At 33.5% G+C, this 13,139-nt stretch overlaps 1 protein-coding gene across 4 annotated transcripts in view; it reads right to left on the reverse strand.

The window, feature by feature from the left end:
• The window catches only part of AP3S1 (adaptor related protein complex 3 subunit sigma 1), a 57,802-nt gene that overhangs the window by 16,215 nt on the left and 28,448 nt on the right, over positions 1-13,139 (reverse strand). For 2 of the 4 annotated variants that reach the window (XM_016120891.2, XM_016120889.2), the window contains exon 4: positions 4,434-4,505. The exons of the other annotated variants lie outside the window; for them this stretch is intronic. In XM_016120891.2, the coding sequence (XP_015976377.1) occupies positions 4,434-4,505 (72 nt within the window). The remainder of the gene's footprint in view (positions 1-4,433; positions 4,506-13,139) is intronic. 4 annotated transcript variants of the gene reach the window in all.

The following is a 13,139-nucleotide window of genomic DNA, read 5'->3' on the forward strand; positions in this document are numbered from 1 at the left end:
CAAATTGTTATGAAAACTGGTGAAGGAAAATAGAATTTATTGGGCCTTTCCTATATAAACTGTCTTTTAAACCCATCGTCTCTGTCTTTTAATGGATTATTTCAGTCAATTCACATTTAGTGTTTTAAATAATATGTCTACTTTAAATTGTTACTTTCTTCCTCCCACCCCATGCTGGTTGATATGATCAAATTTTATTTACATTTCCTCTTCTTTTAAATCAGAGATTCTGTTTATAATTTTTATTCATGATTACTATTCTCTTTGCTCTTTCAAACACATGACTTTATCACTATTAGTAAAACAAATATGAGGTCTTCCTACCATTGAGATGCCTTGTTTTCCCACTAAAATGCTCTAATTATCCCCTATTCTCCTTTACCCTCCATCAAATACGATAACCAATATACTTTTATAATACATGTTATAAGTACCCTTCAAAGTCTCTTGTCTTTTCCTTCATGTTTTCTCTCTTAATTTTTCAGTCCTGGGCTTTGAGATTATTTCCTGAACTATATTCTACCATCCTCTTCTTTTAAACCCCATATTTTGAAAAACATGTTTTGAAGGCCCAAGACTTTTCCAAATTGTATTTCCTTACCTGCTTTTTAATGATTTTTAAATTTCAGGTGTTCATCTATCTCCTCTAATAGTTCTCTTTCATGGAACATATATTCTAATTGTTCAAACTGTTCCTCATGTCTCTTGTTGATATGGCATTCTCTTTATTAGGTCACTGGTACTTAGGTCTGCTGAAATGCTCTTAATGGCTAGACTTTTTCAGTTGGTGAAAGGAAAAGGAGCCTCCCAATTCTATAGACTGTGGTTTAGGGACAGGCTGCCAAACTCCCCAAGAGGGACAGGGCTGGAGGAAACTACTCTGCTCTTAAGAATAGAAAAGACACTTAGGCCTCCAATCAGATCTCCCTTATCTTGATAATTTGGGGAAGGCAAGGGAGGAATGTAGGGAGGGGTGGACAGAACACATTCACACCTGTCAATGTCAAAGACATACATCCTTCAAACTAAGCTCTTCATAGAATCTTCGGCTATCTTATCTTTGCCCTGGGATTTGACACTGTGTTGCATGCAGGATTAGTAACAACCTGGGGCTGCCCAAGTAATGCCACAGTGTTCAGGAAATGGGCAGGTAACCCAGTTGAGCAAATAAAAAGACCTTTCCAGCAAACCCACAATGGACATGTAGTGTAAGAAAGAAATAAACCAAGTTACTAGTGTTTTATGGGTTATTATTAAAGCAGAACTTAGCTATAATAAAGAGTCTGACTCCATTTTTGATGTTTGACTGTAGACGTATTTCAAGGCCCACCTCTTCCCCTTCCACTTCTGTCCCACATCTGGACAAGCTGATATAGTCCAGGTGCTCCGTCCTTTGCACTGCGGAAAGTTCAAACAATGTAAGACCTGGCTCACATGTGGAAACCCTCATTCCAGGCCTACTCTCTAACCGCATAAAACCCCAAGCCAGCTGTTGTTCCTTGCCTTCCCCAGAAAACCTTATTATGTGAGTGACACATGTTTTCAGATCTTCAGTCTCTACTTTCAAACCAATTTTGAGTAGAGTGGGCTCTCCCACTGCTTCAGGATAACTACAATATTAGCCTATGTGACTGATGCAGAAATTAGTAAAGATCTGTAACAAGAAATTGTAACAATCACAGTTAAGAAAAAGACACTTTAGAGGTTGGGCAGCAGGCCACATGGAAATATATACTGAAGGCTAGCAAGTTAGTGATTCATGTTTGTAGTGGAAAAACACTTGGTAAAACTATCACCTGTGAAAACCTGGAAAGCAGATAATTTACCCATGAAAACTTTTCTCTCTAACATAAGAACTGATGATGTTCTAGATGGTGGCAGCTTTATTACCATGGATCCCAGAGTAACAACATGTGAAACATAATAAACATACTGCATGAATGAGAAATATTTTCATATTTGTTGCTACAGCATAAACTAGGTCATCCTCACTGATAACAAAAGGGATATTTTTCACAACTTCCTCCTTTCATCTACCCAGTTGTGATCCAAAAGCAGGCTGAGAGTTGTGTGCAAAACTCTGTATATCTGCCCCTAAAAAAATATGAGCTGAGCCATAGAAGATCCCTGAGTACTGGAAGGTCGAGGGCTGCTTGAAAGGTTGAAAAGAATTCTACTCTCACTGATGGGCTGAAAACAAGGTTAACATTGTTTTAGACAGAGAATGCAGGGACAAGAAATGTCTATTTGACTGGTCTCAGAGTCTTGGAATACTAAAGCTGTTAGTCTTATTGCACTGAAAAAAATTAAAACAAGAGCTTAGTCCAGAAAGAAAATACAAAGCTGATTTTGGCAGGTTTTAAAATAGCGACACACTGTCATGTGAAACGAACAGGCTATACTCACTACATACTGTATGATCCCATTTTTGTTTTTTTAAAAGACATTTTTGTACTTATATCTAGAAATATACATACTGCGAAGTGTTAGTGCTACTGTTAGGTTAATTAAACAAGGAGGCCATTAAACTTCGGCAGCCTATATAAGCAAACCAAAACCTAAGCCTATAAATGCCTAAGGTTAAGAAATCAAAACCTAAGGACAACCAATCATAAACAGCCAACTCCACTTTCCCAAATAATACAACTGCTTAAGCTACAGCCAATCAGATCATTTCCTTGCTTTGCTTCTTGCCTCTTCTCTGTAAAAGTCTTTTCCCTGGCTCCTGTCAATAGAGTGCTCCTAACCACTTCTGGTTTGGTGCTGCCCGATATTGATCAATTTGTGCTCAAATGAACTCTTAAAAGTTTTAACATACTTCAGTTTATCATTTACCAGCAGGCAATTTCTGAAATCGAGATGGCGTCTATTTATTTTCCTCTTTTCTGTATTTTCTAACTTTCTATTGTATGTTAATATAAAATAGAAGTTTTAAAAATACTGGATATCATGTATGGAAGTTGTATATGAGTAGAGCTTAATTTTCCTATTAAGGAAAAGTTTTATCCTCTAGAACTTTACTCTTACAGCAACATTTTATAATAGAATCCTCATGTATTTTTTAAATTGCTACATTTTTATATAAGGTAATGATTTTGGAGCAGTCATTTAAAAAATAGAGCTTTTAAAAATATTTTAATCATGTACCAAAACATAATTTTGAATACTGTGAATGCTAATTCCTAAAAGTAATGTATTTGTAAGTGTGAAAAGGGGTAAGATAAAGAAAAACAGCAGAAAACTAAAAATAGACTTAAAAATACCTAGTTTAAGTACTCTATCCAAGATGAGTTAATACATAAAATCAAATCACTTAGTAAATGAGAAGTATAATCAAAAGAATTGCCTAATGATAAATTTATCCTTTTGATGTTCACAATAAAATGCATTCCTGTGCTAAACTTGACTCTGGTAATGGTTACAGAACTATATATAGCTGCCCAAACTAAGTTTAATGTATGCTTAAAAGTGCTCAGCTTTAAATGCATGTAAATACTTCAATAAAGTTGATTTCTAAAAATCATATTTTTTGCAACAATTTTTGGCAACTTATTTTCAGACTATGTTATTCAATGGCTTAATCATTCAAAACAATCTGTTACACGACATAATACTGAAAAAAAATCTGTATACAGTAAAAGTAGAATCTTTTCCTTCTAAATTCCGTATCACCAATACTCAGTAACATCGGATAGAAAAACTCAGTCATCCTTCCTGTCTCTCACCTCCTCCTTTCAACAGGCTATCGGGGCCTGTCAATTCTATTTTCTTTCATCCCTAATACACTGCCTTAGTTCATTTCTTTCTGGTCTACTGCCAACAGACTCCTAATTGATTTCCCTGTCTTTAATCTCCCACCTACCAACTCAAACTCCAAAAAGCAGAAAAAAAGTCTTGCCCCAAAAATGCACAAGCAAAGCAATAACAACACCAATAAAAGCTTCTTTAAAAAAATTGCTTCAGACAAAGTCTAAAATCCAGGGCATCTAAGGCACTTCAAAATTAGGTCTCTTAATAAAACTACTCCCTCACAAGGAGCCTGTATTTTATATCTCTGACTATAGGGCCATCGTCTCCTTTTCTGTCTGTGAAATAGCTACTAATCCTTAAAGTTCCAGTTTAAATGTAACTTTTTCCATTTACACACTCCTTGGCAGAGGTGAGTGATTCAGCTGTGTTCCCATTAACACTCTGAACATACTGTTACTTGTCAATGCCACTGTTTCTTCCTCTAGATGTGAATACCTTTAGGACAGGGTCCGAAGCGTCGCTAAACACAGTATCTGGCTCATAGTAAACATAATTTATAAGCTGAATAATAAATTAATAAATAAAAATAGTATTATTCACCAAATCTGTTTTTACTTTGACAAATACATTAACATTTTTCTTAGATAAAATGTTTAAAAGATTTGATAATACAGAAAGAGTACCTTGTCTACATGGAAAATTAAATCCAGTTCACAGACATTTTCAAAACACTTGTCTAATGTTTCCACAAACACCTAAAGAAAAAAGACAAAAAGATTAAAAGCTTTTGAGAACTGTATAAGTTCATTCAAATCTATTATCTATAAGGCAAACAATTCTTAATTATGAACTAAACTTTTCTATTATCACATTTCTTTTTTAAATTAAAAAATTGTATTAAGTGCAAAAGGAGTAATTATAGACAATTATTCATGTAAAGTACTTTTCAATACAAAACAAAATAAACTTTGCTAAAAATAAGAACTAGAAATTTTGAGTATCATTACTTACAAAAGCACTGAAAAATACTCAAATCAAGCTCCCTATCCTCATGTGAGAAAAAAAAAGAAGAAAGCTTATTAGAAGTATTTATCAAGATAGATGGGCAAAGTCCAAGTCTCTACCATATCTAATATACCCAGTAATTTCTAATTAGCAAGTCAGTATAAAAGATCACTAAAAATTACTTATGGAAAGAATACAGACTTTGGAATCAGACTTACCTATGCTCAAACTCTAGCTTGAATATCCTGTATGACCTTGTTTGAGTGAGCAGGACTGGGTTGCTCAAACCCTACAATTCCCTAAAATGGCTTGTTTTCAGACTAGCCCCTGCCTAGCTCCTAGACTGAGTGAGCCCTTGGAAAGTTCTATCTGATAAGAGTCTTTTATACGCCTGTGGCCTTGGGCTACACTGTACCAGTCTGAGGAGACAGTTTATGCTACCAATGTGATTTATCGTGACCAACTCTTCTTCTCTGAGGTTCTGGAACTTAAGTAACCAAGTCAGTCATGCAGGGTCTACATGCCTATGTGACCGACCCTCAATAAAAATCCTGGACACTCAGGCTATGCTGGACTTTCTTGGTTGTGAACACTTTGCACATGTCATCATATATCATTTTGGGGGTCTTGTGTGATTCCAGTGGGAAGGAACATCTAGGAGCTGACACTTGGTTTCCTCCAGACTTCCCCCATGTGCCTTTCTTTGATGAATTTACTCTATATCCTTTCACTGTAATAAACCCTCACCATGAGCATCTGAGTCCTGTGAATCCTAGCAAATCATTCAGATGGTCTGGGGGACCTCAAAAATTAATCTCTTAAGTTCCACCTTGCATAGTTATCAATATCTATTCTATTCCTATTTCTATTACTACTATCCTTTCTCAATGGTAGCATTCACAGACAGAATGACCATATAATTTATTATCCAAACTGGGGGTATTAAGAACAAAAGAGAGCAACTACTAATTATTATAATAATACGATGTAATATTATCATAATATAATAACAGCCTGGAACGACAGATGTAAACCAAGATTCTTCCAAGCAAGATGAAATGTATGGTTACCCTATTCATAAGTGATCCTATATGACAAAGAGTAAAACCTAAACAGCAGGCTTCTTGTTATACTGCTCTGACTTTAGGCCAGTTTAAACAGATCCACAACCCGTTGCCAACCTAGCATCAATGAAGATGGGTAAGACAGGTGAAACAATGTAGATATGTAACTAGATGACTAAAATCAACATTGTCTTAGTCCAGGGGTAGGCAAACTTCTCTGCAAAGTGCCCGAAAGTAAGTAATCTTTTGTGACTGACTTCTTTATCATTATTTTTGTGAGATTCATTTATGTTATAACACAATATGATAGCTCATTCATTCTTGTTATACAGTATACCTTGCATTAATATGCCACAATGTATTTATCCATTCTACTGTTGACAGAAATTGGGTTGTTTCCAGAATGGGACTACTATAATAAGTACTGCTAAGAACATTCTTATACATGTATACCCATAATAAAATTCTGGGTCACTAGAAATTTTAATACATTGTAGCATATCAATGCAAGGAATACTGAGCAGCATATATTCAGCTTTGTAGACAGTGCCAAATAGATTACAAAGCAATTACAAAAATTTACACTCCAAATAACAACACATGAGAGTGCCCAGTTTCACATCCTTATTAGCATTTTATGTTGTCGATCTTTTAATTGTAACCATTCTTATGGGTTTGTGGTAATATGTCATTATAATATTAATTTGTATTTTCCTAATGGCTAATAAGACTGAGCACCATTTCATATTTATCAGCCTTTCTGATATCCTTTTTTATGATGTCTGTTTAAGAATTCTGCTCATTTATCTACTGGCTTGTCTTTTACTTATTTGACATATTCTAGATACAGCCCTGTATAGGTAAATAATATATTACAGATATCTTCTACTTTGTGGCTTACCTTTTCACTCTAGTAGTATTCTATTCTATAGAAGTTTTAAATTTCAATGTAGCCCAATTTATCAGCTTTTTTCCTTTATGGTTAACCTTTTTAATGTCTAACTTAAGACATCTTTGCTACAACAAGGTCAAGAAGATATTCTCCCCAAAAAACAAAAGCTTTATTGTTTTCTTTTTCATGTTTGGACTGAATCTATTTGGAATTTATTTGTGTGTATGGTGTTAGGTGGTCCTCCTAAATTTAAAATAATTATTAGAGTCTATTTTTTCATGCTTACTCTTTTCGGTTTCAGTGATTTGAATAATTATATACTGAAGCAATCCTATTTCAACCATGAGAACATGACTATCTTGGTGAGAATGCTGTTTAAATAGTTTCCCTTCATTTACTTATAAAAGACCAGTGGGAACTGCTGAATGTGCAGATTATGTTGGGCAAAGAAAAAATAAATTCTAGGTAGCATTATGTGTGGCACTGGTGAACTATGGAGTGGTAAAAAAAAAAAAAAAAAAAAAAGCTGCCTACAGAGGCAGTATGGTACAGTGGGTAAGGAAACCAGAAAGACCTGGCTTCAAACTCCTGCTATGCTTCTACCTACCTATGTGAGCCTGAACATCACTTAACTCCTCCAAATACCAGAACTATAAAATAGTGATAAAACTACCTACCTCTCTGGTTTATCTTAAAGAGTCAGGTAAATGACTGAGATAAAGGTTTCAGCAAAGTGCCCAAAACACATCTAATGGAAACTGTTATTGTTCCTCTGGCTGTTCAAAACATGTGATTATAAAATTAAAATAAAGAATTATAATTCTGCTGATAAGTGCTGATATAAAAGCAAGGTAACTACATGCTGAGGCTATCAAAACTTTGTGATTTGGTTGTTAACTTAGAAAAAAAATGTCAATATTTAAACCAGAACAGCACCACTTATGAAAAATGTGAATACTTTTTAAAAAGTACCCTGCAGCAAAATGTCATTATAATTACATGTTCTTAATTTAGGAAAAGAATTCCTAAAATATCATGCATTCAAATGCTAAGTTTGGTTTTAAAAAAAAACTTTCCATTATTTTTCTTTTGATTTATGCAAAAATGATTTAATATAATTAGATATCTAAAGCCCAAAGGTAGATACACTGTTTATCTATTACATGGACAAGGCCAATACAAAACTATCTACAAACTAAAGAAATTAAGAAAAACAAATTAATGGACCTTCGGGATTCTAGCCAGACCATCACTACCACCAATGACAAAAAATTAATAAAACTGCTGTTGCACTATATTTCAAGAGAAACTGGTAGCGAATGGTAAATAGCACCCTCTTGTGTTTCATTTTAAAAATTAGAGAGTTTCAAGTCATTTCAATATAATCATGCACTAAACATCTACTCATTAATCTCAAGGAATTCAAAAGCTAGTGGGAAAAAAATTACTTTTAATTTACTAAGATAACTGTATTTTAAATTTTCTTTCATTTTAATAATTACCTAGTTTTCTAAAAATAAATATAAAATAAATATAAAAAAAAGATATTCAGAAAAATGCCATTCACATGTAAACAGAATCTCCTTTCCCCATACTCTTCTATCAACAGAACTTTCTTGTATTTCATTTATCTTTAATTACAAATCTATAAATCCAGGCCATGAAGGATAAGAGGAATTTATTATGAAGCAACTTAGCAAGTAAGAGTATTTAAGGAGCACAACCTTTAGCATGTCTCTATTAATATTCCAATTTAGCCTCTAACTATGAAATCTGGGGCAAGTTAACTTTAAGCCTCAGTTTCTTCACTTGGGCATAAACATGGCACCTATACCAAAGAGTTGTTTCAGTGATTAAATGAATAAATATAAAGGGCTTAGAACAGTGTCTCACTGGAAATAGTATTCAACGTAATTAGCTAGTACTATAACACTATATACATATAGAGAAATAAAAATGGGTACTGGGTACAATAAAAATAGATGCCACAAAATATCCTTAAGCAATATCACTTATTTGGCAGACACCCCATCCTTCCCTAGCTTTAGAATTTCTAGGTTTGGGGACTTCTGTTAAATTTCAAGAGGAACTGACCCTACTGTTTCCAATCTATTTATAATATTAAACTGATATACTATAAGACAAGAAAAGTCTTAAACCCAAGAATAGGAGGAATAAACTTAAGAATACTGATAAAATGCCAAGAGATCTGTGAAAAAATTATTTTCTTAGTCAGCAGCAAGATGTTCTAGAGTTACTACTTTAGCTCAAACCAAGAAAACACCACTGAAAATGTACCAATAAAGCTAGAGAAGACAGACTGAACTTAAAATCAGATCAATTACCTTTGAAGATGAACTATGAGTGTAGCCTAGGTACATATTCCAATATGTACCATAGTATGTAATATTCAGAATCTTTAAAGTATGGTGTTTAAGGTACGTACACAGCACCTAATTTGGCATACAACTGGATCTGGGACTGGATTTCCACTAAACCTGACCTGGACACACTGATGTACCAATGATGACAATCTTAGTAAAAACAGACATTTATTATGCATTTGCTACAGGTATGTTACAGATACTAAACTCTCAATTTCAATATGAAGAAATTAAGAGTTGATGAAAAGACTGCCTTCTATTATTCATGTCATAATGATTCAGAAAGAGATCATCACATCAATAATTCTTTTTGTGTGATTTACTTCTCTTTTAAAAAGCTAGCATTTTTTGAGTATATACTATTATGGCATTGCTACTGTTCCAAGTGATTTAAATACATTATTTTATTTAATCCTTCACAATAATCCCATGGGTAGGTACTTTTATTATCAACTTTTGCAGAGAAGTAACCCAAAGCAAAATGTTAACTACCAACGTAGATAGGTAGTAGAGTCCTGACTTAAAATCCAGAAAGTCTTATTGCAGAACCTACATTCTTATTCACTGGGAAATAATCCGTTCAATAACAATAAAAAATAGCACTTCGTTTTTAATGTAGTAAGAAGTGGTTATTGTAAAAACTTGGAAAATACATAAAAGTATAAAGCGCAATTTTACTTTCCATACTACCACCCACATTAACACAGTACTATGAAAACAAAGACTACTTATACTACAGGAAATTTAATTACATTGTAGCCCCTCAATTAAAGTGACTTAATATGATTTGTATGTTAAATGTAGAAGTTTAAGGAAGAACTTAGGTTTTGAATTTGTAAGGCTAATATATAAAATATTAATTTAAAAATGAAAGTAGCCTCTGATTATCTCTTTCTTTGATCAAAACTTACTCATGAGAACATTTTAAAAAAATTTATATTGACATAAATTGTTAGAATTATCTTTAAACTTCCAAGCAAAAGTTATTTTTAAAAATAGTATTTGGCCTTGAAAGCTATTCTACCTATAATTGAACACGATACAACTGATATTTTGAGCAATGATTTAGACCAAAATAAGAATTTCAACTAATAAATAGAGAAGGCAGGATGGAAAAATCACCGTTTGGCAAATACCACAATAATAATTCTTTCAGGCAAGAATCAATAGATGTTAAAATTAATGACCAAAAATATATTTAGAAAAAGGATATTTATATAGTTTCAAAAATATTCCCCATACAAAACTTTTAAGCAAAAAGGGAAAATGGACGTTTATAGTAAACTGGACAGGCGTCACCCTAACCAAGGAATCAGAATAAATATCACAAGTAATGGGACAAAAATGACATCATGTACCTCCTGATACACTGAAAAGGACATAACATCGCTTCTGTAGTATTTTTGCCCAAAATATATATACACCAAATTTAATCATTAAGAAACATTAAACAAATCCAAACTGAGGAATATTCGACAAAATAACTGGCCAATACTCTTCAAAAGATCAAGATATGAAAGACGTGAATAAAAGACAAAAATGAAGAACTATTATAGAGTAAAGGAGACTTGGGACACATGAAAACTTAATGAAGTATGAGACACGAACTGAACTCTGAATGAAAAAAAATGATATTAATGGGACAACTGGCAAATTCTGTATAAGGTCTAAAGCTCAGAAAAAATTAACAGTATCGATGTTAATTTCCTGATTTTAATCACTGTCCTGTGGTTATACAGAAGATGTTAAATTTGGAGAATCAAGAAGACAGGGTAGGAAAAAAAATTGAAAAACACAGTTCAAAGTGCACTTTCCTCATCTAGATCTAATTCCTCCCTGAGAAAAGCAACTATTAACAGAACTAAAAGGAGAAACTGACAAAAACACAATTATAGTAGAGGACCTAAACACTCCATAGACAGCTATGGCTAGATAGTCCAAACAGAAAATCAATAAGGAAATATCAGCTTAAAAGACACATTACACCAAATGGACATAATTGACATTTACAGAGCCTTTCACCCCAAAACGGCGGTTTATACTTTCTTCTCTAGTGTATATGAAACATTCTCAAGGATAAACCACATGTTGGGACACAAAATTAGCCTCAACAAATTTAAGAAGACTGAAATTAAAGCAAGCATATCCTCTGATCATAGTGTTCTAAAACTGGAGATTAGCTCCAAACAGAAAGTGTGAAAACATACAGATATGTGGAGATTAAACAATATGCTACTAAAGAATGACTGGGTCAAAGAAGAAATAAAAGGAAAGACAAGAAAATTGGGGATGGATAAGGCTATGTGATTTGCTCAAAGGTATATAAGTATGAGATGGCAGAGCCAATATTCAAATCCATACTGTCTGACTCCAAATACCAATTTGACACTATGATGCCTTCCAAGAGGACTGCTGAGATGCCAACAGAACATGCAAATTAGAATAGAAGTATCACTAAATTTGACACCAGGATTTACCATCAAGAAGTAGCAACAAAATAACTGAAAAGTAAACTTTACATTTCCAATTATTGGAACTTAGACTTTTCAACAAGAAAGTAATATAGGAAAAGAATCTTAGGAATGCTGAATTGCTCTAGCAGTGTGTATTTTAAATTGTTCATAGAAAACCTTTTTTGATTCCCACATATATATAAGAAAAAAATATTATTAAAAACGAGAAGTTTACTACTCTGATAATATAGTATAGTATAGCAAGAACAATTTTCCTAAAACGATCCTGGGCATTCGCTCTGGACTGCCTGGAAGATAAGCCAATAGCGCCAGGATTCCCTCTTTCTCCAGCAGGAGGCACTGCACTAGAACTCATTTTTCCAGGAGATCGGGGGTTTATTCACCAACCTCCCTCTCAATAAAGAAAATGCAACCTCTCACAGTCCTCATGTGCTAGTCAACTGAGTTTCCCAGACAATTTTCAAAAACAGGTGGCACCTAAATCTACATAGCCTAAAGCTTAAGTAGTGTATATGTCATACTGCTGACAAGAGTGCTTTCAAGCCTACCCTTATAATAAGGTAGAACAATGATGTGGAATGGGATGGAGTGAAGCCTCCACTGGCACACCATTCTATGTTAAGGTAGTACCTATCTCAGCATAATTTCCTATGTGACAATGGGAATAGGAGATTTTTCCTCAAAGTATTCTTGGCTTACAAGTTTCCTCAATTAAGCCTATTTCTTATTACATTAACTCTATTACCATGTAGAGTTCATCCTAGACCATCATACACACAGAATTAAAAGATTCACAAATTCCTGTAAAAATGAAAAACATATAAAAGGACTAGTTTATCCAATTCAGTTTGTATACTAATAAAATCCTTTATATGCCTTCCTTATAAATATATGCTTTAATGACGATGTTAGCTAAAAACAATGACTCCTACATATCAGTAATTTAGCCACGAGCTTCACAGAAAACATTTTTTTCAAAACCTGCACCTACTCTATGAGTTGGTATTATTAGTATTACCCCATATTGCAGATGAGGAAAATAAGAGTCAAAGAGGTTAAATAACTTGCCCAAAGTTATATAGCTATGACAAAGCAGAGCCAGAATGATTTTAACTACTACTTGCTTGCTTTAATCCACTGATCTTTCTAACAACTTCACAGGTCTGTATACTGAAACAGTCAAATTTGACAGGTGAAAAAGCTCAAAATCTATAAAGATTAAATGATATGCTCAATCTCACACTAAATTAAATTAGCATCAGCAGCCATAACCAAATTCAAAAAGCTAGCCTAATACACGGTGCCATAGTAATTACAAATGCTATACATGGTACTCCAATTTATACATGTATTCTAATACGATGGTCAAAATTTATCTTTCTACACCTAAAAAAAAGTTTAGCTGTTGTCAATTTTTCCTAACTACAACTGAACAAGACTGATACTACTGTAATTGTTATATGTGGTGCAGAAAACAACAGAAAATAGAATTATCTAGTGAACTTTCATGCCCCATTATCAGCTTGGTGTAATAAATTAATTGAGGACAATATGACTGCTTATAAATAAC

Source organism: Rousettus aegyptiacus, unplaced genomic scaffold, assembly GCF_014176215.1.
Source record: "Rousettus aegyptiacus isolate mRouAeg1 unplaced genomic scaffold, mRouAeg1.p scaffold_m13_p_8, whole genome shotgun sequence".
Classification (NCBI taxonomy): Eukaryota; Metazoa; Chordata; class Mammalia; order Chiroptera; family Pteropodidae; genus Rousettus; species Rousettus aegyptiacus.